Below are 23403 nucleotides of genomic sequence, written 5' to 3'. Positions count from 1 at the left end.
TGTGGACCAGACACATTTTAGGTCTCTAAGTGGTCTTGGTGCCCCTAGATGGGACAGACCACCACACCCCCCAGGAGATGTGTGGGTTATACTATCACACTAGCATTCAGTTTGGATAGTATTTTGTAGTACATGGCAGTGCGTTGTTACAAGGCTGACAAAGTGCTGCCCCTTGCTACAAAGATCCATGCCCTAAGAAATCGTGGATTTTTTTGGGGATGCAAAAAATAGTACTAGTTTCATCTGCTCTGGAAAGCAGTTAGTGACCAGATCACAGTAGAGGAGTAAAAATGTGGTTGAAATCTACATCGCAATTGAAAGTCAGGATGCTATTGTCTTTGTACCACATTCCTTTTATTCAGAGAAAAGACTTAAGTACAACACAGAAATTCCAATTTTTTCATTTGATAAATATGCAGATTGCCAAGTAAAATTCTGTACAACTTGTATAAATACAAATATGTTTTCAGTGATAGTGACAAAATAGCATTTGGTGATGCACACCTTCTCACAGCAGAGAATTATTTCCTGAATGGAACAAGCTTGCTTTAAATGCTACCAAACTTATTTTCAGCCACTGAAATATAAAAATAAAGACATTTAGTTTAAGCACAGAATCATAGAAGAATTTGCTCACAAGTATAACTATTTTACTGCTTACTTATCAGAAAGTGCTCATAAGGAAACAAAGGTCGTTTATTTTGGCTCTCAATACTGGCTTAAAAATTTGATAGTGTGGATTCTAAACACCTGAGTTACACACATCCGCACACTTCACTCTGGGATGCCACACTGAGGACACACTAAATATAAGACTTGGGGTAAGAATAGTTTGGGATTTTTTTTGTTATTGTTTTTGGAGTTTTTTGGACACGAGAGCAAAGGAACACGGATTATTCTGGAGATTTGAATTAAAAACGGAGGATAAATTTGAATTAACAAAAGCCTACAGCAGTTCAATGAGTATCTTTGGCATCATTAATCTGTATTTTAAAAGGGATAATAAGTACTTCAAGATCGAAACCTCCAAATAGAAATCTCAACAGGCTCTTGCTCGCAACAGCAAAACCCACAACCCCGAATACAACTGTAATGAGAGGAATCTGGGATCACGAGAGACGTTTAGTGCAATCATATGATGTTTCCTTCAATTTTTCCATTTTCTTCCAACATATTCACTGTCTGATGAACAAGCTAGTCATCAGCACTGCCAGAATGATGGGCATCTTTCCTGCAAAAGCAAAATAAAGAAAGTTATAACCAAAGTAATAATGCTTAATATCTTGACTTCACTCCAGATGTTTAGGATAATGAGATTTTTCATTTTATTTTCTGTCTGAAAGATTGGTTTAATACAATTATAAACTAATGTAACCCTAAAATTAACAAATTTCCAATTAAAGCACAGTTCATGCTGTTTCTTCTCAGAGTCCATGTCCAAAACAGAAGAGGCAGAAAAAAAAATTCATGAGTAGGATTAATCTATAATCAAAGTTAGCAAACAGTGATAAGTTAGCTGTTACATATCCTAAATACAGGAGCACTGGACTATCTATGCTCCCTCCCCGTAATGCTCAACTGTTAGAGCACTGGAAAGGCGAGTGGGTCATCTATAACATAACGCTGTTTTAGGACATATTAGTTTCTTCTAATGATATTATACAAGAATCTTATTCAACTGTACAGCCCAAGAATACTATGTGGAGTAATGTAGAAGAGTCAACAGTACTTTTGTAGCACTGTCAGGGCTTAGGGTTTCACAGTGAACACACAATGAAACACCAACACCACTTGAGCTCTTCAGCAGAGATTTGTTTAGCATTTCCTGCCTGCTGTATATAAGCTCCACATATACAATTATATCAGCTAAAAGTTGTAATATAAAGTCTGTATACTACTACTCCTCTACTGAATGAAGTCTCAGATTTAAGGATATAATTGCAACCTTACACCAGAAATGAAAATCCAACATGGGCTTTGTATCATTAATATTCTTCTGGAGAAAATATTTGTTCTTATATTATCAAAATGGTGTGCTCATTGCTAACAATGGTAATATACTGAAGTAATGTTTATATGTTGAGAGAGCTGATAATGACAAGTTACATCACAAGGACATAAGGCACACCATGCATTCATAACTGCTGTAGTTGACAAAATGGTTACATAGAAATGGAGAATTTAGTGAATATTCACATACGTATTATATTCAACATCTCTGTTCAGGCCAAAGAAGAAAGCTAACTTAAGAAAGTAATTTATAGTCTCAATTTGATATGCTGCATTATGTTCTTGCAGATAATGGTTCATCAGAACCTCACCATCTTTTCACACTGAAGTAAATATTTTTATGTAAAACCCCTTTCAAGACCCAAGTTAGGTTTTTTCCCCACGTTCCTGTAGATCACTGAAGTGCTGATTTGCATCATATGGGCTGAACAGCAGGAAAGGAGAGAAACTAATTCAATGAAGTATGATTCCAGAATTCAAGAGTAAAGACCAAAGTTGCTTTTGCTTCCTTAAAAGGAGGCTTTTTATATCATTAGAACTCCCAAGAAAACTGATGCTGAATATTAGGAGATTTTTTTGATGGCAATGGATTTGGGGGGGGGGGGGGGGCAGTAGTGGAAGCCCTATTACCTGGAACTTTTAAAAATAGCATGAACTAAAATGGTAGAAAAAAATCCGGCCTTTGCAGGGACAGGATGATCACACACACACACACACACACACACCCGTCTATAATTCTATAGTCATCAGGTTAACTGGTTTAAAAAAAAAATTCTTGTTATTTCCATATCATTAGATGATTAAAAAAAGTGAAAGATTTAAAAAAAAAAACTAGTTAATGCTATTTACTTCTGCATTTCTTTCAAAGTAATTAGGGATTTTTTTTAACTTTCCAAGCACTGGCACAATGAAGCATTGCAGTGTTGCAAACTCTAAGAGAATGTTTAAATCCAAAAATTTTATGTACAATTTTCTATTAAAACTCAATTGTGAAAGAAATCCCATACAAGGTAAAATATATATGCAATCTATCCAGCTGTGCCCCTTTTAAAGGAGGGCAGTTTTCCCTCAAGCTTCCTATCAATATTTATATTCATATTTCTGCCAATCAAACATCCTCAGGGAACTGAAGCTTCAGGTTCACATGATTGGGTGTATAGGATTAATTTATAGTTAGCGGATGTGCTAGTACCCCTTTACTGAGTGAAGTCTCAGATTTATTTGAGCATATTGCTCTTCTAGAAGACATTCAAAAGAGCTATTAATAGTTTGACAAGAGATTGGTCAATATGCAAATTAAAGTCAAGTATAAAGCTTTTAAAAGTGTTTCTTAAAAACTGAAGTTAAATCACTGGAAAAACCTATGGCTTTACATTTTCAGACAAACTGTCTCCGGGATTAAGTTAACACAATAACAATACAGAATTTTCTGCTGGAATATGCGTGTCTTCTCCTATTTAATAGGCAGCTCTGGTTAAAATGTATAGGAGGGCAACGAGTTACCTCATTTAGGCTAGTTCTTTTAAAACTGTCCCCAGTTAAATCCTAGCAAGTCAGTATTTTTCATAGTCAGAGAAAGACTACATAGCAACATGCTACTTGCAAGTCATCTTAATATTGGATTTGTTTTATTCTGGCAGTACAAGCCCATTTCAAATGAGAGTATCTTTTCTTGGGAACCTCCAACACTAAATATTATTCAAAGATTTCACTAATTGGGCTTCTGAATACAATATGACCTTCAACAAGCACCAGGCTTGACGATCATGACAAAAATGCAACACGTCACAAGCAGCATAAGTGTTGCTTCAGAGGGATAATGTTTAATAGCTCACGACTTGAATTATATTGCGCTTGAGCACAACTAGTCAATGTACCTCCTCTAAAAAAGCATTAAAGGATATAAAAAAAATAAAAGCAAAGCTGAAAGTGATACAAAGCAGAAAGGATCTCTAAAGTCAGTTACCTGTGTAGCTGGAGACAGCTCTAAATTAGCAGTTGTAGGATGCTGCACATCTCATTAGTTTAGACATGAGATGGGACACCATGTATTGTTAAAAGCTTATGATCACTGGCCTTTGCTTACAGATGAAGGACAAAATAAGTCTCAGCACCTGAAATCTCGTTTACCCTACAAAAGATATTAGGCAGGTGCTTTGTTGAAATGTCCTGTAAGCTAAGAATGTTTATTACGTGGATGGGAAGATGGGAGTCTCTGCCTACACAGGTAACAAGCAACACTGACATTTCTAAGAATGGTTATACAGTAAAAAGCAGGCTTCACAGCATCTAAGATGTCTATAGCAAAGTCAGGGTTAAACACAAAGACATTTAGATTGAAACCAGATCTTGGGTGCAAATCAAAGGCACTTCAGAATCAATAGAGCCCAAGGGAACTTTATTGAAATGGCAGTTGATTTTAAAGCCATTTTAAAAAGCTTTTACACCGTGTTAATTAGCTGCAAGACAAAATCTCCACTGTGAACGCTGTAGCAAGCAAAGCTTGAACCGCAGATCAACAGGATTATGTTTTTAGTGAGCCATATTCACGTTTTACAAGCTTGAAAATGTTGCAGACATTTCTGAAGACATTCTGGGCCTGAATCTCTTGGGGTCCATGGGAAAAAGCTCTGGGTCGCACACCTAGTTTGAGGATAATTCAAGAATTCCTATTTTGTTAATGGGGGAAGAAAATCAAAATAGAAAAGACACTGGGTTGGGGGATTGGGACAGACACTAAGGCTATGTCCATACCGGAGCTGGAGATGCAGTTTCCAACTCGGGTAGACATAGCCCAGTGCTAGCATGCTAAAAACAGAAGTGTAGCTGTGGCGGCACGAGTGGCAAGACAGCCTTCCAAGTACAGCGCCACTGCAGCTACACTTGTGTTTTTAGCATGCTAGCTCAATCAGAGCTAATGCAGGTATGTCTACACCTGAGCTCAAAGTTACACCTCCAGCTCCAATGTAGACAGACACTAAGTCTCAAACCACCAGACACAGCACCTTCCCCTCCCACTGGCCAAGCTGAATGTGCCCTGATTTTCCCTTTTTACATGGATCTACAGTTTAAAAATGGAGCTTTAATTGTCCTTGGTTGTACAAAGGGAGTGATTTTAGAGCTTTTTCAGCTTCTACGTGTCCCACTTTTAAAAGACTGGTATGTTGACAGGACAGAAATTGATTTCTATCTTAGAAATAAGATTAAAGTATATAGTATGAAAAGGAGTGTGAGCAAAGCACGTCGATTCCCTACATTATTGCTGGGGACAGAGGGAAATGAGGTAGTAGTGTAGAACCTTTTTGTACAGTGCTTTTGTGCTGCCTGGCCAGAATGTTGGATCATTTATTCGTTTTTCTATCTGTACTGATTTTAAAGTAATATTCTGAAAATTTAATCTAACTGCTGAATTTACTAAGTTGTGCAAAAGGGACTATATGCAGTAAACCTCTGCCATGTTTCCCCCCCTCCCAGGCTGCTGAGGGTTAGATGGATATTTAAGGGCAACTCTTCATAGTATTACACACAAAAGTTCTACGTTAAACATCCTATGTTAAAGGAACATTAATAAGGCTGCAAAGTCAAGCACTCCGTTACAAAAAGAAAGAATTAAGGTTGCCTGTACAACCTGAATTGAGCCCCCTTGTCCATACGCATGGTGATCAGTCTTTAGTTACATGATCACCCGCAGTTTTCTCCCCACAGGACCCTTGCCTCACTCAGTGCATACGGCAGATATTACTCACTTAAGGAGCAGCTTATATTTTGTTTAGAAATATGCTTAGAAAAGAGAAGACTAACAGGATATGACGGAGGTCTCCAAAAATCATAAACGGTATGAACAAAATGTTATTTACCTCCCCTCCCATAACACAAGAATCAGGGGTCACCCTATGAAATTAACAGGCAGCAGGTTTAGCACAAACACAGAGTCAACCTGTGGAACTTGTTGACAGGCCAAAAGTTTAACTGGGATCACAAAAGAATTACGGTAGTTATGTTCATGGAGGGTAGTTCCATCAATAGCTATTAGCCAAGATGCTTAGGGATGCAAGCCCATGCTCTGGGTGTCAGCACACCTGCCAGCAGCTGAGACTGGGCAACAGGGAATCAATCTCTTGATAATTGCCCTGTTCTGTTCATTCCCTCTGAAATCAACCAACAGCGGCCACTGTAAAAAGACAGAATATTAGACTAGATGGACCATTGGTCTGACCCAGTATGGCCATTCTTATGTTGTGTTTTCTCCTTGTTGTACAGCTGTCCCCACAGGCCTTATTTACTGCACACTCTTCAAACTCTGCTCTGAAGACAAACATTAATTCTGTTTCTGAATCACTTGGCTACACAGTTGTCACAGAACCTCTGTGAGATAAGGGTGTGGAAGTGCTGACAGGATTGGGGCTTGAGTTTCCACAGCCATAGGGCTGGGTTTTTTGGGGGGCGCGGGGAATGGTTCAGGCAATTAAGCATGTGTTAGTTTTGCTTTATGTAAGGTGGGGTTACTACGCTTAGCAAGACACATTCAGCTGTAAAGATATAAAAAAAACAAACGTTCTATCCTAAACTTTCAGCATCCAATACCGATCTCTGCACAACACAACACAAGATGTCTTCCAGCAAAAGCAAATACAACAAATGCGGTATTCAGCAGCACACTTCGCGTTGTTTTTCTTAATGCAGAATAAATTTTCCTAGAATGGCAAAGTAGCATTACACGAAGCATGGGAGAGTTAGAGAAAATAGCCCATTTAAATCACTTTGAAGCTTCTGCACTTGGCTGCTGGTAAAAATTTGAGATGCGATTCTAGAAAAGCCTCTATGTATAGTTGGGAAGGGTCACTGCTTCAGAGCTGCAGTTGTGGAGAGCCATGCCTTTGCTTTCTCCTGGCATGCAGGAAAGAAAAGATGCAGGCTGCTAAACTAGATAAAAATCAGGTAAAACCTCAGAATATATAAGTGCCGGCAGCACTTGAACGACGATAGGAAAGAAAAGGTGAACGACTCTGAAGAATTAGTGAGACATCAGGATCTATTTTGGTAGAGCGAATCTGGAGAAAACTGAGGGAGAAGCAGGTCAGAGTACAACAGCCATTAACATATTTGAATAAAGAGGACAATGATCAATTGTTCCCAATGTCCACTGGAAGGCAGGACAAGAAGTAATGGGCTTAATCTGCAGCAAGGGTGAGTTAGATTACATATTAGGAAAAACTGTAATGGAAGTTAAGCACTGATTAAGCTTCCAAAGGAGACTGTGGAATCCTCATCACGGGAGTATTTTAAGAAGAGATTGGACACATCTTTCAGGGATGGTCTAGGTGTACTTGGTGCTGCCACAGCACAGGGGCTGGACTTAAAAATGACCTCTCGAGGTCCCTTCCAGCTCTATATTTCTTTGATTCTTTAAGTCAAGCATCTGCCTCATGAGCTTTTATACAGCACCACTGGACAGAACATAATACAAGAAGAGACAAACTAGCTGCTTGGAGTAGATTCCTCACATAGTGAAGCAGTGGGGAAAAAATGGTATGAGATTGAGAAAGTGGAACATTAAATATCTTACGCTATTACTGCATCTTACTATGTACAGTCTGTGCATTGAATTATTTTTTAAATTGTAAGTTACTTACCAATAGCAATCGTGGTACCAGTGTTCTGCCCTAGAAATAAAAAACGCAATGTGAGCTGAAGTGTGAAGTTATATGAATGCCAGCTAACTATAGGAATCCATGGATTCATATTGGTGCAACATTCAATACCTGAAGCCACACCCTAAATTAAACAAATAGACTCAAATTAATACCATCATGCAAATTACAGAATTTATAAAGCATATAGGAAACCATGATCTGATCCCTAGATAATCCAATATTGAAAGAAGGCAGCTTTTCCAGGTATTCTATTATTTGTACATTGTAATAGAGGCATGACGACAGTGCTGAGAATTGATAGGGCAAGTCCTCTATAAAGATTTTCTCTATTATGAATGAATGCTCTCATTTGCAGAATTCTTATGCATCCTTCCGAGACCAGAGGGCCCTCCCCTCCACACACTGTCAGGATCTCATCTGCCAAATTCTGCACTGACCTGAAGAACAGCTCTGGGGAAGCTTGAAAGCTTGTGTCTCACCAACAGAAGTTAATTCAATAAAAGATATTACCTCATCCACCCTGTCTCTCTAATATCCTGCGACCGACGTGGCTACAACAAAACACTGCACACAAATTCTGCACTGGTCAGCCACATTTTTACCTACAGCAAACGTCACTAGAGGTGGAGTGTGTGAAAGTGAAATGAATTATATTAAAGAAATAGAATGAATTAAAGAATGCTACATGTACCTTTAAGTAGAAATGAGAAATGCTGCAAGCTAGGGGGCAGGAAAGCAGACATTAACTGCTTAATGAATTGCCCCACTTAAGGGCCATTGGTGAAGCATTAGCCTCCGATCCATAAGAGTTAATAAGGAAGCAGGATATGCATATTGTGCCCCATGCAAATTTTACAATTTTGCTCTCTGTCCCTTTGTTTAGTTCGCACCCTTTTATCTGTATAAATAAGACTGTTTGAATCTTGCATGGAGGCTCACGTTATCTGAATGTATTAGCAGAGCGCTGTGCTAACAAACAGAGTGGTCTTGACAAAATTGTGAGTCCTGATTCTAACTTTGACAAGTGTTTGGATCAGCTACCATAAAACATGTAACCACAGGATTAGTGACATCAAGTTATCTGCCAACCTGTACTTATTTGGGAGTAGAGAAGCAGAAACAAGAGAAAAGTGGTATTTTTATTTTGATACTCCTGCTGTCATTACCAGAGGATCAGTGAACTCAAGCCTAGCCATTACTTACAGAACAAAAAGTGAACTGAGTAGACATCTCATCGGAGTGTAGTTTGACACGACTACCCGTTAAGCCTGTAGTTGCTTGTGCCATTACTGTGCAGAATTCGGATTGATGGTTTCCTACAGCTGGCATTTTATACAGATATACTGAGTGAGTGGGCATCAGCAGGTGGGTATTATTATACAAAGACCAGTGGGGGGAAAAAGTAGCAAAGGAAGAGATAGTTCTGGGTGGGAGACAAGACTACTACAGAGGTACAGAAAGTAATTCCACCCTCAGACTTATAATTCACACCTGAGCATATGGGGCATTCAGGTGACCACTACCGTACTTTATGAAGCACTACATATTAAGTGCAAATTGAAGTGCAATAATTGAATGCTCCAGTTCAATGTGTCAACCAAAGTCTCTGTAATCCACCACGAGGATTCCAGGTATTTGATCACAGTGGTTTTTTGCTCCCTTTATAGTCATCAGGTTTACCTGGGCTCTTTAGGGCCACTTGGGGTTGTGTTCAGAGTAGGTTCTGCATAAAAAGGCGACTTACAAGAGGATACAGGAGCAACCCACTTATCTGAATGTGCTGAACAAAGCCATGCCATGCATGGAAAGACCTCAAAGGCGACAAGACAACTAGAGTGATTTTACAATCTTAGTTTGCAACAAAACTTGCTCAAAAGACCCAATCCCAAGATTGCTCCTTTTCTCTCCCATCAAAGGATTGAGCACTACCTCCTAGCACACTACTGACCTACGAAACACAGACAAGCTATTTTGCCCATTTTGTTTTCCTTAAGATTTCTGTTGAGTTTGCACAGTGAAAAAAAGTGTCCACGTGCATTAGGTATATTACTCTTACAGCCATGCCAACAACTAACTCTTTGAACCAGAAGCCACCTACTCCTACAAAAAACAATTAGTAATTAGTACAGTTTTTGAGATGGATTATCTTCGGCCAAGTCAACATGCCTGGAGTGCCACACCTCGCTTGGTACATGGTCTGCCCCATTCTCAAAAGCCATCCTCTCATCCCACTTATCCCTCCAAACTGTTCCCCTATCTCCCTTCATGTGTAAGTTCTCCCCACACACCCCTGCCTTGTGTTTCTTCACACCATCCTTCACCCCCTCCAGCCTGGTTTGTCCCCTTCATTCCATCCCAACTTCTCCAACCAAGCTTTTTAACTGCTCCTTCCCAGACCAGTCTCAGGCCTGTACTTCGCCCCATCCTCCTCTTCCTCTTGGACCCAGTTGATCCTATCAAGGCTGTTTAACCTGGGCATCTACAAGACTGTCACCCCTGGCTCTTTCCCCTCTGGCTGCCTCGGCCGAGTCTCTTGCAGGTTCCACCTCTTCCTCTTGACTTTGGCTTCGCTCTGGACTCATGCCCGCAATGCTATGCAATGACTGGAGAAGCATATCAGCTGCCACTGGACATGGTGTGAGGAATGCTAGGAGTTGGGAGTCCTGGTGCTACAGGTGATGAATACAGATCACACTATCATCACTCCGAGAGCTAGAACCATACTGGAGAGGACCCTGAAGGATGCCATCCGCTGCCAATACATGGAAAACCTGAAACAGAAGCCAGACCAGGGCAAGACATTCGAGAGGACGTGCAAGTGGGACCCCAGCAACCACTTCCTCCCTGGGGGCAGCTTCACCCGATTTGCCGACTGGAGGTTCATCCACAGGGCCCAGCTCAACTGCATCCCACTGAATGGGGCTGTCCGGGACAAGTGATGAAGGAAGCATGGCTACGCCAACGAGACGCTACCCCACATCCTGTGTAGCTGCAAGACCCATTCAAGAGTTTGGCAGCTGTGACAACACCATCCAAGATCGCCTGGCCAGGGCCATCCCACCGCCACTGGGGAAGGTTGCCTTGAACTCGGCTGTCAGTTCCGGGGATGGCAAACTGCGACCAGACATGGTCATCACCAACGAGGACCAGAAGAAGATCAGCATGGTGGACATCACAGTGCCCTTCAAGAACAGGACCCCAGCCTTCCACAATGCTCGAGTCCGAAAGGTAGAGAAATACGGCCCTCTGGCTGAAACCTTGAGCGCTAAGGGTTACCAGGTCCTGACACATGCACTGATAGTCGGAGTCGCAGGCACATGGGACCCCAGAAATGAGCGAGTGCTAAGAAAATGCAGAATCGGTCAATGCACTCGGCTGATGTGGCAACTCATGGTGTTGGATGCCATCAGGTGGTCGAGGGACATCTACACAGAACACATCACCGGACATCGGCAATACCAGGAGAGAGGAGCTGAAGTGCTCATGAGAAGCGCAGTCAGGAAAGTAACAAATCCTTTCCTCATGGATTGTATTTTCTAAATGGACAACCAACTTAATTCTCAATTACTGAGGGACAGTCACCATTCATTGATATATTTCGCTTTTCACAATCAAATCTCTGTACAACTTTTCATGAGTGATGTACCCGAGTATAAGGATTCTAATATCTAAACTGTATTGTTAAATCTACTCACCTAAATTTGGGTTATTGCTGATTATGTGCTCAATGTATCATATGACTTAAAAACTAGCTTTATATTTGTGGATAATCTAAGCACTATACCCAGATGTATTAGCAGGAGTATTGTAAGCAAGACGCGAGAAGTAATTCTTCTGCTCTACTCTGTGCTTATTAGGCCGCAACTGGAGTATTGTGTCCAGTTCTGGGCACCACATTTCAGGAGACATGTGGACAAACTGGAGAAAGTCCGGAGAAGAGTGACAAAAATGATTAAAGGTCTAGAAAACATGACCTATGAGGGAAGATTGATAAAATGGGGTGTGTTTAGTCTGGAGAGGAGAAGACAGAGGGGACATAACAGTTTTCAAGTACATAAAAGATTGTTACAAGGTAGAGGGAGAAAAATTGTTATTCTTAACCTCTGAGGATAGGACAAGAAGCAATGGACTTAAATTGCAGCAAGGGCGGTTTAGGTTGGACATTAGAAAAAACTTCCTATCAGAGTGGTTAAGCACTGGAATAAATTGCCTAGAGAAATCTCCATCATGGGGGATTTTTAAGAGCAGGTTGGACAAACACCTGTCAGGGATGGTCGAGATAATACTTAATCCTGCTGTGAGTGCAGGGGACTAGACTAGATGACCTCTCGAGGTCCCTTCCAGTTCTGTGATTCTATATACAGACTTTTCCCAGACTATGCCTTATATAATTTGTTTTAACATTAGTGTTAATAAAATTTGTGTGTTTTATGCCTATGACAAAAAGGGGACACAGACACTCAAACTTTCCTTTTGAGTAGCCATGTTATAATGATGTAATAAGCTTCCTAGGCATTAGCATATAAAATGTTCAACACAACTGCTTATACTTACGTAGACAAGTTGGCAAAGATGGAAACCATGAATTGTTAGCTTCACATTTAACTGAACTGCTACCCTTCAGAGTGTAGCCAGAATCACATTCAAATATTACGGTATTTCCATATGAATAATGGGGTCCGAACCCAGATTGCTTTTTTCCATTTTTGACTTCTGGCTCTGGACACTTGACCACTGAAAATTAAGAGTACCAGCATAAGAATGTTTTGCATAGGAAGCATTTTTTGGAGGGGGGGGGGGGAGAAGAGGAGGAGAAGGGGGTAGAGGAAAGAAAAAGCCCTGATACTTGACCACAGCAGGTAAAATATATTTTAAAATGCAGTTATACAACTTTGGATCTTTCCGTTTAAAAAGATGTTAGTCTACATACAGCACAACACCCAACTGTACGGGTATCAGCCCTCCCTAGTAAACTGCACGAGTTAATCACCATCCTTTTATGAACCCATCAGGAACTTGGGTCAAGCTACAAGAGATCTACATACAATGACTTTCTGGAACTGAACTTCCCTGCTTTTGGGGGAGTTAATATTAAGTAGCCAGGTGACCAACCTGCCTAATGCCTCTGAAAAAGCCTCCATCCCAGCTGTTAGACTGGGTAACTCAGCAAGAATAAAAGCAAGTTGTTGCAGCTGCTTGAATATCATGTACATAAATGCATTGTTAGCTAAAGGCAATAGTGTGCGTGAGCACTGCCGTCCCCCAAATGAGGATTGTACAATGACCTTTATTTCACCCTCCTAAGAACTTTATGGCTGTGGTATGAACTCACAGAAGCCTGAGCCTTCACTGTCAAGGAGCCCTCCCAGAGAGTTCTGAAAAATATGGTTCCCAAACAATCCTACTTCTCAGGCTCTCTCCCGGTCCCCTTTAGCAGTGGGTAGTAGGGTACTGGCATAAAAGCAAAACCTTAGTTTAAGAGTTTCTCTCCACCTAAAAATAAACTGTTTGTGACATGAGAATTAACTACAGTCTTGGAACACTGAAGGGAGACAAAAAAATACAGGATATATTAGAGGCAAAAATGGTTTCCAGGAGTGATTTATGAAGTGTCCGTCATTCTTTAGTTTCCAACAGTAACTAGTTATCATGATACGTATTTAGGGGGACTAAGCACTAACTGAATTTCCTCAGGTTTATGGGTTTACTTAGCAATCAAAATATAGTTTTTCCTGGAAGGAGATGGTAGAATAAGAAGAGGATAAAAACAGATGCTACTAACCTTTGCATTCAGGGGCAGGCCCACTCCACTCTCCGTTGACATGATCTTTCGTTGTACAATGAATGGAGGCCTCTCCAATAAGAGAGAAGCCCTGGTCACATTTGTAAGTTACTGCTGAGCCAAAGGAAAACTCTTGTACATTCTGACCAGTATGGGATCCATGGGTGATACCAGGAGGTGGACGACAAGGTATTGCTGAAGCAAAGAAGGTCAACATGAAAATTAAAGTTTACATTAAAGGTGAACTGAAGAGAGTTTCACTAAGAAAGTTGTCTCAGATCCCCCCAGAAAGCTATGTAGCCATTTGGAAGGGTACTTAACATTGCATTTTAACATTTGAAGTAAGATCCCTTTCAGATTCTGAAGGTTTTTCTGCTTTTAGGCTTGACCCAACCCAGTCCGTCCATTGCTCAAGGAGGATGCTCCATAAAACACCAGCTCTAGAAGATGACCTTAACAGAGCATGCCCCTTCCAAACATGAGTCTCAAGGAGCCAGAATCTCTTGCCCAGCATCTCTAGAGGTAGTATTGTTCCACCAGCAGAAAACTAAGCTAGGACACTGCTTGTAGCAGCAGCTGATTCTAGACTGGACATCAGCAGCATGATTGAAGTTAGAGGCAAATTAATTGTGATTCACTCCCAAAGAGCCTCAGATTTTAAGTGGACAGTCAGATTTAGGAAGGGTCAAAACTTCTTGAAGTCATTATCATGCCTTTTACTTAGGGCTTGGCTACACTTGCAGATGTAGAGCGACAGGAGTTAAACCGGCCCTTAGAGGCAGCAGCAGGGAAAGCGCTGCCGTCTCTTCACACTGTCAGCTGTAAGTGCAGAGGCATGACCAGGCCACATTAGCAGCTCTTGCAATGCCAAAGAGAGCAGAGCATTGTGGTAGCTATCCCAGTGTGCAAATGGCTGCAGCGTGCTTTTCAAATGTGGGGGAGAGGGGAATGTGGAGGGAGAGACTGTGTTTTGGGGGACAGAGAGTGTGTCAGCATGCTGTCTTGTAAGTTCAGACGACAGCAACAGGAATAAAGGGGAAACCCCGCCATCAGCACCATATTACACAGTGCCAGGTGAACAATCTGAAAGGGACTTTAAAAAAAATTGATTCTGTAGGAGTCGTTCAAACACCATGGAGTACCACAGTATAATTTCATTCCTCCCCCCAGTCAACTGCCATTTGGATTAAATGGCAAAGAAACAGAGACTCCTATGAAGCACCAAATATGCTGCACCATCTCCAGACATGAACTGTTCTTAAAACCATTAGATTAGTTTACCTTCGCAAAGTGGAAGCTCCTTATCCCAATCAACTCCATTTCCCACAACCACACATTTGGCAGAAGTTGGTCCATTTAATCTGTACCTAAAGCAAGAAAAAGGGTTCAAGTTTGTTACTCATGTAAGCAAAGAGCTAGTTAACCATCCAGAAAGATGGAACATGGTTTCTTTCTGCCAGTAGGTGGAGACAAACCATTGAAAAAGGGACACATCTAACACCATAGGACCAAGGAACACTAAGGCCAGGTCTACACTATCCATGTATATTGGTATATATACACACACATGGTTTCTGCCTGCCATCTTTCTGTGAGGAACAGTCACCCAATAGTAGTTGAGGGGCCAACTAACCTAGTTTGAGAGAGAGCCAGGCAAGTTTATGGGTGCAATTATATGATGGGGTTGCTTGTGATGGCAGGGCTCCGCAACCCCAGGGTGTGTTTCCAGTGTGTGTGTTATGTTCCTAACAGCTCATGCTTCAGGATTTTAGCTAGTCCCCTGCAGCAGTCAGGCAGGGATTCCCCACCCAATGTATTCTGAGTTGATTTCTTTTATCTCCTTCCTTTGAACCATCAGGGATGGCCATGGCTGACGATGGGACACTGGATAGGGGAGGCCAGGACTTGGAGGTGGCATCAAGGACTCTCACCTCAGTGCTTGGCTTGCTGGTTCTTGCTCACATGCTCAGGCTCTAGTATGTGGGGTTATTAAGTGATTTCCCCCAGGTCAGATTGGCAGTGACATTGGGGTGGGTCTTTTTGCCTTCCTCTCTAGCATGTGAGTACAGGTCACTCGCCAGGATTATCTCATATCTCACTTCAAAATATCCCTGCCACGACAGGGGCCCGAGGAATTTGTACATTTAAGGCCTCCTAGTTTCTGCCTATAGCACATAATGGTCTAAGCTCCCGTGGGCTGTAGAATTTTAGACTAATTTTGGTTGAGTTTAGTATGTGGGTCCCTGGGAAGCGTTGGTGGCCTGTGATATACAAGAGGTCAGACTGGAGGATCTGGTGGTCCCTTCTGGCCGTAAACTTTGAGACCTCAAAAATCCAAAACACACCTGCTCAATGCAATGAAGTCACAAGCTATTTTTGATTCCCCAAGGCTTGGCACATTAACCCATAGGGACAAATGCACCCGAGGCTATCCTGGGTAATGCTGACATCTACAAGGGAGGGACAGACAAATATTTGCTATTGTGGAGCAGGAAGAGGTCTGCTCCTACCTGGTGTGGCATTTTATGGGCAATATTCTGCCAGTAGCTCCCAGCACCCAGACAGAAACCCCTGTAACAAGGGAGAGATGGCACAGGTCAGTAAGTACCACACGACCCCTGAGGTGGGACTCTCAATCTCATTACCTGTGATCCAACCCCTGCTGGATAAGCTCCTGAGGGCTCTAGGCTGGGATTCTCAAAAGCACCTGAGCGAGTTTGGTGCCCATCTCCCACTGCCTGACAACTGTAGCTGGGAGGCTCTCTTCCTTCCACTCCTTTGAAAAAATCGCAGGTGTAATTCTTAACAAGGGCCCAGCTCATGGCTACAGATTTATAGCACACCACTCACTTACGTTTTTGAAGTTACGCAGGCTTTCTACTCTCACTTTGCCAGACTTCACCAGCAGTTTTACACCAGTCTCAAGTTCTGTTAATTAGTCAAAAGAAACAACTTGCCACTCACCCTTCATTACAGGAGAAGTTTGCTGTTGCACCAACCTGGAGAACCGTGACATGAACCCTGCCATTTTCTAGTTCTAGTGGTTTACATTGTCTTCCTAGAAGAGAAAAAGACTAATATTAGTGTTACCTCATATTACTTTAATGGGAAAAAAGGGATTCGCTATCTTGCACCTCCTAACATAGCCAATACCATGGGAGATGAAAGCCAATGGTCTTGGGAGTCCAGTATCTATCCCGTACAATGGCAGTCAGCACCAAAGGCTACAGACGAAAGCTTAAAACCCACATTATGGATAATTTTGTAACATGTCCATGGGAAGCGAGGAGAAGTGGAAGCGGGATGATGCTTCCTAATCCCACACAGGCAGTGGTTGCCTTATATCGTGAATCAAGAGAGTTAAGATCCCCTTAACTCCGAAGAAGTGAGGTTTTTACTCACGAAAGCTCATGCCCAAATAAATCTGTTAGTCTTTAAGGTGCCACCAGACTCCTTGTTGTTTTTGAAGATCCCCTTGCAGATTTAGTATAAATGCAAATATGCATATTGTACATGTTAAGGCCCAGATCCTGAAAACTCATATGCATAACCCTATTCATGTGGGTAGATCCATTGACCTCAACTGGCAGTAATTACAAATAAAAAGCAATATAATACATGGGGAAAAGGATAGATGGCGTAAATTATGAAAGGTAAAAATTGTTATGGGGAGCTAAAGACATCAGTGAAAGAGTCACAACTGGCCTGGTTACAGACAATAAGGAAAAGGTTTTGAAGTCCCTTAGGAACAAAAGAAATCCTACTGGAAGAGAATGTACCCCTGTCCACACCCTAGAGACTGCTGTAATAATCTTTGTACAAAGTATGCCTTGTAAGGTGTCTGAAAATTTATAATTTACTGGTCAATATTGTCCTGATAAAATGTATGACAACAGCAGAACATACGGCCTCTCATGTTCATATGTGAAGTTATAAGATTTCCCTGTATAATGTGAACTCATGTTGCAAACCACAGCACAAGTTGGCAAACAGGTCTGTCTCAAAGGAATGTGTGCTCTGCTTAATTTGTATTTAAGCAGTCATCAAGCAGGAAGAAAAAAAAAACCTCCAAAAAGTGAGGAAAAGCAGCAGGGAAGATCTTTCCCTATAGACTTTTTGTCAACTGGGAATGTTTTCCAGGGGGCAGGCCTGAAAAAGGAGGGACAAACACTCCCACGCACCCCTCCTCCCTCTCACTCTGTCCATCAAATCACTGCACTAGAAGAGACAAAGGAAGCAGCCACTATGCTGAAGAAGGGGCCCTCAACTAAGAAGTTTGGTCAGTAAGGCTGCTGAGAGCACATGGTAAGAAATTCTTTGAGTTTAACATAATTCATTAACTTGGGCACCAGTTGTGTTTTATTTTGACTTCTCTTGTAACCATTTTGGACTTTTGCCTCATTACTTGCATTCACTTACAATGTCTCTGTAGTTAATCAACGTGTTTGATCTAATCCAGTGTGTTTAAAATGTCTGTGAAACTCTATTTGGGTAACAAGATGTGAGCATATTATTTCTATTGTAGAAATACAAACTTTATATGAATTGTATTGCCCAACCCTCTCCTGGACCATCCAAGACATACTCTTCTGGAGGGGAAAAAAATGCAATGAATACTAGGAGTTTGTTGGGGTCACCCTGCAGTATAACCAAGGCTGGTGAGAGCCAAGGTATGACTGGCTGAGACATAGCTGGGAGTGACTTGCACACTGGAGGCTGTTTGTAAGCAGTCCAGACTGGAGGCTACAGCAGCAAACCATTGTGAAGGGCACCCAGGTTAGAGGGCAGGGGTGACATTCTCATTCGTCTGGATGATACATTGAGTCTACCATGCCTAGTAATGGTACAAACCTGTTACTAAATGGAGATGGTAAAACACTTATAATGCAGGAAAGGCAGCAGTGTTCAATAAATTTTTCCCTTTTGTATTTGGAAAGAAGCATGACAACGTAGTCTCATCACTAGAGTATGATGAAGTACTTTCATGTCTATTAGTAATTAAGGAGGAAGTTCAACTACATCTACTAGGGATAAACATTCTTAAATCAAAATCTTGGGATAACTTGCACCCGATCATTCTAAAAAGTTGGCCAAGGAGATCTCTAGCCCACTGATTAACTTCTAATTAATCTTAGAGTACCAGGAAATTCAAGAAGAATGGAAGAGCACTAATCTTGAGCCAGTATTCAAAAAGGGCAAGCAAAGTGACCTAGGTAAACTATACACTAGTTATCAGGATCTCACTCACAGGCATAATAATTTAAAGGTATTGTGGGATTCATCAATTCCAAGGGCAAATCTATTCTGACCTCTTGTGCAGTGTAGGGCCAAATTTTCCCAGTTCATAAGGAATTAAGAACAGAAATACAATACCTGACCTTGTTCTTTAAAGTTACAAATGTATTTGATAAATGTAACTGATGTAATATACCTAGACTTTTGTAAGCTGTTTGACTTAGTACCACACAATATTATAATTAAAAAATTAACACTTCAGTATCAATAGCACACAAATTAAATGGACTAAGAATTGGCTAACAGGGTGAGGTATACCTTTTATTGAACCAACTTCTGTCGATGAGAAACTTTCAACCTTACACAGAGCTCGTCTTCAGGTTTGGAAGACATTTCCCAGACGAAGAATTGTGGCGCGTAAGCTCGAAAGCTCGTCTCTCTCACCAACAGAAGTTGGTCCAATAAATGATATTATTGCACCCACTTTGCCTCTCTAATATCCTGGGACTGACATGGCTACACCACCACTGCATAAAACAACTGGCTAACTGACATCTCAAAGAGCAATCATCAGCGGGAATCATTATCAAACAAGCATGTTTCTAGTAGGATTCTGCAGGGATTGGTACTAGAGCTGATGCTTTCAATATTTTAATCAGTTGTCTGGAAGTATACAAAAATCACTTGTGATAAAATTTGCAGATGACACAAAGATTGGGGGAGTGATAAATGAGGACAGGGTAGTCCTACAAAGCAATCTGGATCCCCTGGGTCCGTTCAAACAAAATGCATTCCAGTACCGTAGAATGCAAAATTATACATCTAGGCACAAGAAATGCAGGCCCTGCCGAGAGAACGGGGAAACTATATCCTGGGAAGCAGCAAGTCTGAAAAGGACTGAAGTAACAGCAGACAATCAACTGAACATGAGCTCCCAGGGCGATCCTATGGCAAAGGGCTAATGAGATCCTTGATGTATTAACAGGGGAGCAGGAATAGGGTGGTGATAGCAATGCTGTATACAGAACTGCTGAGACCCATACTGGAATACTATACCCAGTTGTGGTGTCCACATTTTCAAAATAGTGTTGAAAAATTGGAGATGGTGCAGAAAATAGCCACAAAAAAGTATTCATGGGCCTGAGAAAATGCCGTACAGTGAGAGACTTAAAGAGCTCAGTCTGTTCAGCTTGTCAAGAGAGATTGAGGCAACATGATTACAGCATCTAAGGACCTTGTTGAGGAGAAGATAACAGGTATTAATGGGCTCTTTAATCTAGCAGAGAAAAGCACATCAAGAACCAAGAGCTGGAAAGTCAAGCCAGACAAATTCAAAATGGAAATAAGGCAAAAGTGTTGAATAGTGAGGGTGACTAACCATGGGAACAAATTACCAGAGGAGGTAATGGCAGATTCTCAGTCTCTTCGAGTCTACAAATCAAGACTGGCTGTCCTTCTAGAAGGTATGCTTTAGTCAAATACAAGTTTTTGGGCTCAGTAAAGGAATAACTTGGTGAAATGTAAGTAGCCTGTGATGTAACAATCCCTTCTAACATTAAACTCTATGAAGTAACCGACTATTCACATGGGCAACATTAAGCACATTTGTGTTTGCTGGACCAGGTTCTAAGTGTCTCATCCTTTTTTGAATCCTACCATGTTCTTGGCCTCCATTTTGTGGCAGAATGTTCCACAGGCTTGTTATGCATTTTGTAAATATTTGTTATTAGTTTTTTTGATACGTGAATCCTGATTTTAGACAGCTAAAAACTGCATGTTCCTCAGTCAAGCTCAGTGGAAGAGCTTTTCTTTGCCCCTATAAGAGTTATTTGTGATGCTTTCTCCCACAGGAGACTTATTTCCACGAAGAATGAACAGTATCAAAAATTCACCATATCTGGAGTTCAATATAGACAGACAGTATCCATGCAAAGATAAAGTTAGTACAGTCATAAAAAGTGCTGGGAAAAATCTCTCAATGCAGACAAGGCATGTAAAAATTGTGACCTATTTACTAAGGCCTGATCGATTCAGCAAAACAAGTCCCACTGAAGTCACTGGGACTTAAGAACACACTGCGTGCTTTGCTGAATCAGGGCCTATGTATAAAGTATTTTCTCAAGAGGGCAGGTCAGAGTAAGTGAGTCTAAGGCTATTCAAGAAAGTCCCATCAGTATTCAATACGACAAATTAAATCATAATTTAAAACATACGCACAAGAAGGCAGAGTTAAGGTTCATCAGCATCCAACTGTATATATCCTTACTAGTTACTAGTTTCAGAGTATATATAGTTTATATGTTCCATTCTATATGCATCCGAAGAAGTGGGCTGTAGTCCACGAAAGCTTATGCTCTAATAAATTTGTTAGTCTCTAAGGTGCCACAAGTACTCCTGTTCTTCTTACTAGTTACTGTAGTACTGCATTTACTAGGGACTTCTGCATGGAATATAGCACATATAGCCTTGAGATGAGGAAACTTGTAAAACTCCTACTGTACTCTTAGCAATGAAGCCAAGAGAAGTATTCTCTAAGTTTTGTTATGAATTAGTATTTTGACCAAGTTTGTAACACACATTCAGTACTGGGTTTACTTTTAGTGAATTCAGTATATTTCATTATCAGGGATAGAGCAACTACAATTTTTCAAAGACAGACAGACACTTGCCACACCAAAATTTTCTACTTTATTGTAACAGGTTTCAGAGTGGTAGCCGTGTTAGTCTGTATCAGCAAAAACAACTAGGACTCCTTGTGGCACCTTAGAGACTAACAAATTTACTTAGGCATAAGCTTTCGTGGGCTAAAACCGACTTCATCAGGTGCATGGAGTGGAAGATACAGTAGAGAGGTATAAATACACAGCATATGAAAAGATGGGAGTTGCCAATTCCTAACTATGTCAAGATGACTTGCACATCAATTGAAGGGGAAAAGCCACAAGACACTCACCCACACAAAACTCAGGGTCTACTGACCATGTTGACTTTGCAAGACATGTAACAAAAGGAGACTTTCCAGAGCCTAAAATGTATCCTGGGCGACAGGTGTATTTCAGTTGCGTCCCAGCAGGATAGGAATCGCTCACTACCCCAGGCAGCTCAGCAAAACTCAGCCGAGGAGAAGACTCACAAAGGACCAGCACAAGGCTAGGAGAGGTGCCGGGGGCCTACCCCGGGTGCCGGGGCTACTTCTCGCTGCCGCCCTGCTCGCCCCCTCCTGCCCCCCGCGGGCCGGCTTGGAGAAGGGGGGGGGGGGAGGCGCTTGGGTCGGGCGGGGCCAGGCCCCGTGTGGGCAGAGCCCAGCCCCAGGGATGCTGAAGTGGCGGCCGCGCTTGAGCAATAGGCCGGGGAGGGCCCAGGGGAGCCGCTGCGGCTCCGCTCCCGGCCCGGCACCGATGGGGGGACGGGGGGACTGAGGGGATTCCGTGCCCGGGCGCCCCGCCTCCCGTGGGCCCCCCAGTACCCGCTGCCGCACCCCCCACTCACCGCGAGCCCCGGGCAGGGGCAGCAGCAGCAGCGCCAGGAGCCCCCAGACGCCCGGCGGGCAGCGCGGAGCCGAGACCATGGCGGGGCGGGCGGGAGGAGTCACGCGGCGGAGCGGACCCAGGACGATGCTGCTTCGACGACGCACTCGCGGGACTGACTCAAGAAGCGGAGCCAGCACTGGGGGGCGGGGCCAGCAGCGGGGGGCGGGGCCTGTGTCACTGCTCACACCGGGCGCTCGCTGCCTGTGCCGCGGGGCGGGGCTGCGGGGTCAGCCCAGCGATCGGCGCCCGCCCCGGGCTCCAGCCCCTGCACCCACCGCCCCCGCTCGGCCGCCGCCAGCAGCCCCCGCCGCTCCCCCGGGCCGCTCCGCCCCATCGCCTCTCACGGGCACACACGGCCCGGCTGTGTCCCGTGGCGGGCCGGCGCCACTTCCCCCTGTCCCGGCGCTAGCGCCGAGGAGCCCCGGGGACAAGCGCTAGACCGCAACAAACCCACCTCAGCGCGCTTTGCTTTCATAGAGGAGGAGTCGGGCAGCCCGGCCGAAATGCTGTTTGTTTAAATAAATATTGGCTTTGGCAGACTGGGCACACGCTACTTAATCCCCTACAAACATTGGTGCCACACCTGGAGATTGCGGCTGGCCAATACAAGGCAGCGGGTAGCTGATCAGATTTTGTATATCTAAACAAGCTCCTTCCCCCTTTGCTTCTAGCGAATGTAACGCCCAGGTTACACCACCAAGGAGCGAGTGGAAGAAAGGGACCGGCCTGGGTGATGGTGATTGAATCAGCACTGACGCATTTTCCCCCAACATCTCAGTGTCTGTCATGGAGGAATCAGGCTCTGATCTCAGAGCTGTGGCGCTTCCAAAGTGCTGGGGTTTGCTGCTGATCCGACACAAGGGGCTAAATCAGTAATTCTCTTTTGTACCGGTGACCCCCTTTCCCGCAGCAAGCCTCCGAGTGCAACTCCCCTTATACATTAAAAACTTTTTAAAATATTTAACACTATTATAAATGCTGCAGGCAAAGCGGGGGAGGGGGGGCAGGGGTGACAGCTCATAACCCCCATGTATGAGAATCCCTGGGCTAAATCCAGAAATAATTTCTCAGTCTTTAATAGGGCAAGAATCATTGACTGCAATAAGCAACAGAGGGTCCTGTGGCACCTTTAAGACTAACAGAATCTTAAAGGTGCCACAGGACCCTCTGTTGCTTTTTACAGATTCAGACT

At 42.8% G+C, this 23403-nt stretch overlaps 2 protein-coding genes across 2 annotated transcripts in view; both read right to left on the bottom strand.

The window, feature by feature from the left end:
• Positions 1–23403, bottom strand: part of LOC128835640 (complement decay-accelerating factor-like) — a 194880-nt gene that overhangs the window by 75392 nt on the left and 96085 nt on the right. The window lies entirely within an intron of this gene.
• On the bottom strand, positions 333–22333 carry LOC128836535 (complement receptor type 2-like). The gene is made up of 7 exons (XM_054026893.1): positions 22171–22333; positions 16411–16504; positions 14728–14813; positions 13447–13641; positions 12219–12398; positions 7644–7673; positions 333–1231 (listed from the first exon to the last, which is right to left on the bottom strand). The coding sequence occupies exons 1-7, from the start codon at positions 22247–22249 to the stop codon at positions 1176–1178; spliced, it is 720 nt and encodes a 239-aa protein (XP_053882868.1). The 5' UTR covers positions 22250–22333; the 3' UTR covers positions 333–1175.

This window comes from Malaclemys terrapin, chromosome 4, assembly GCF_027887155.1.
Source record: "Malaclemys terrapin pileata isolate rMalTer1 chromosome 4, rMalTer1.hap1, whole genome shotgun sequence".
Taxonomy (NCBI): Eukaryota; Metazoa; Chordata; order Testudines; family Emydidae; genus Malaclemys; species Malaclemys terrapin.
Note: the sequence above shows the minus strand (reverse complement) of the source record. Positions and strands in the feature narration are given on the sequence as shown.

Excerpts from the sequence above, each read along its gene's own strand:
- LOC128836535 (XM_054026893.1), bottom strand. The coding sequence starts at position 22,249 with ATGGTCTCGGCTCCGCGCTGCCCGCCGGGCGTCTGGGGGCTCCTGGCG. Across the intron at positions 12,399-13,446 it reads GCCTGCCCCTGAATGCAAAG|TGGTCAAGTGTCCAGAGCCA; the intron begins GTTAGTAGCATC and ends CTTAATTTTCAG. Across the intron at positions 7,674-12,218 it reads ATCTTTGCCAACTTGTCTAC|GGCAGAACACTGGTACCACG; the intron begins GTAAGTATAAGC and ends TTTTATTTCTAG.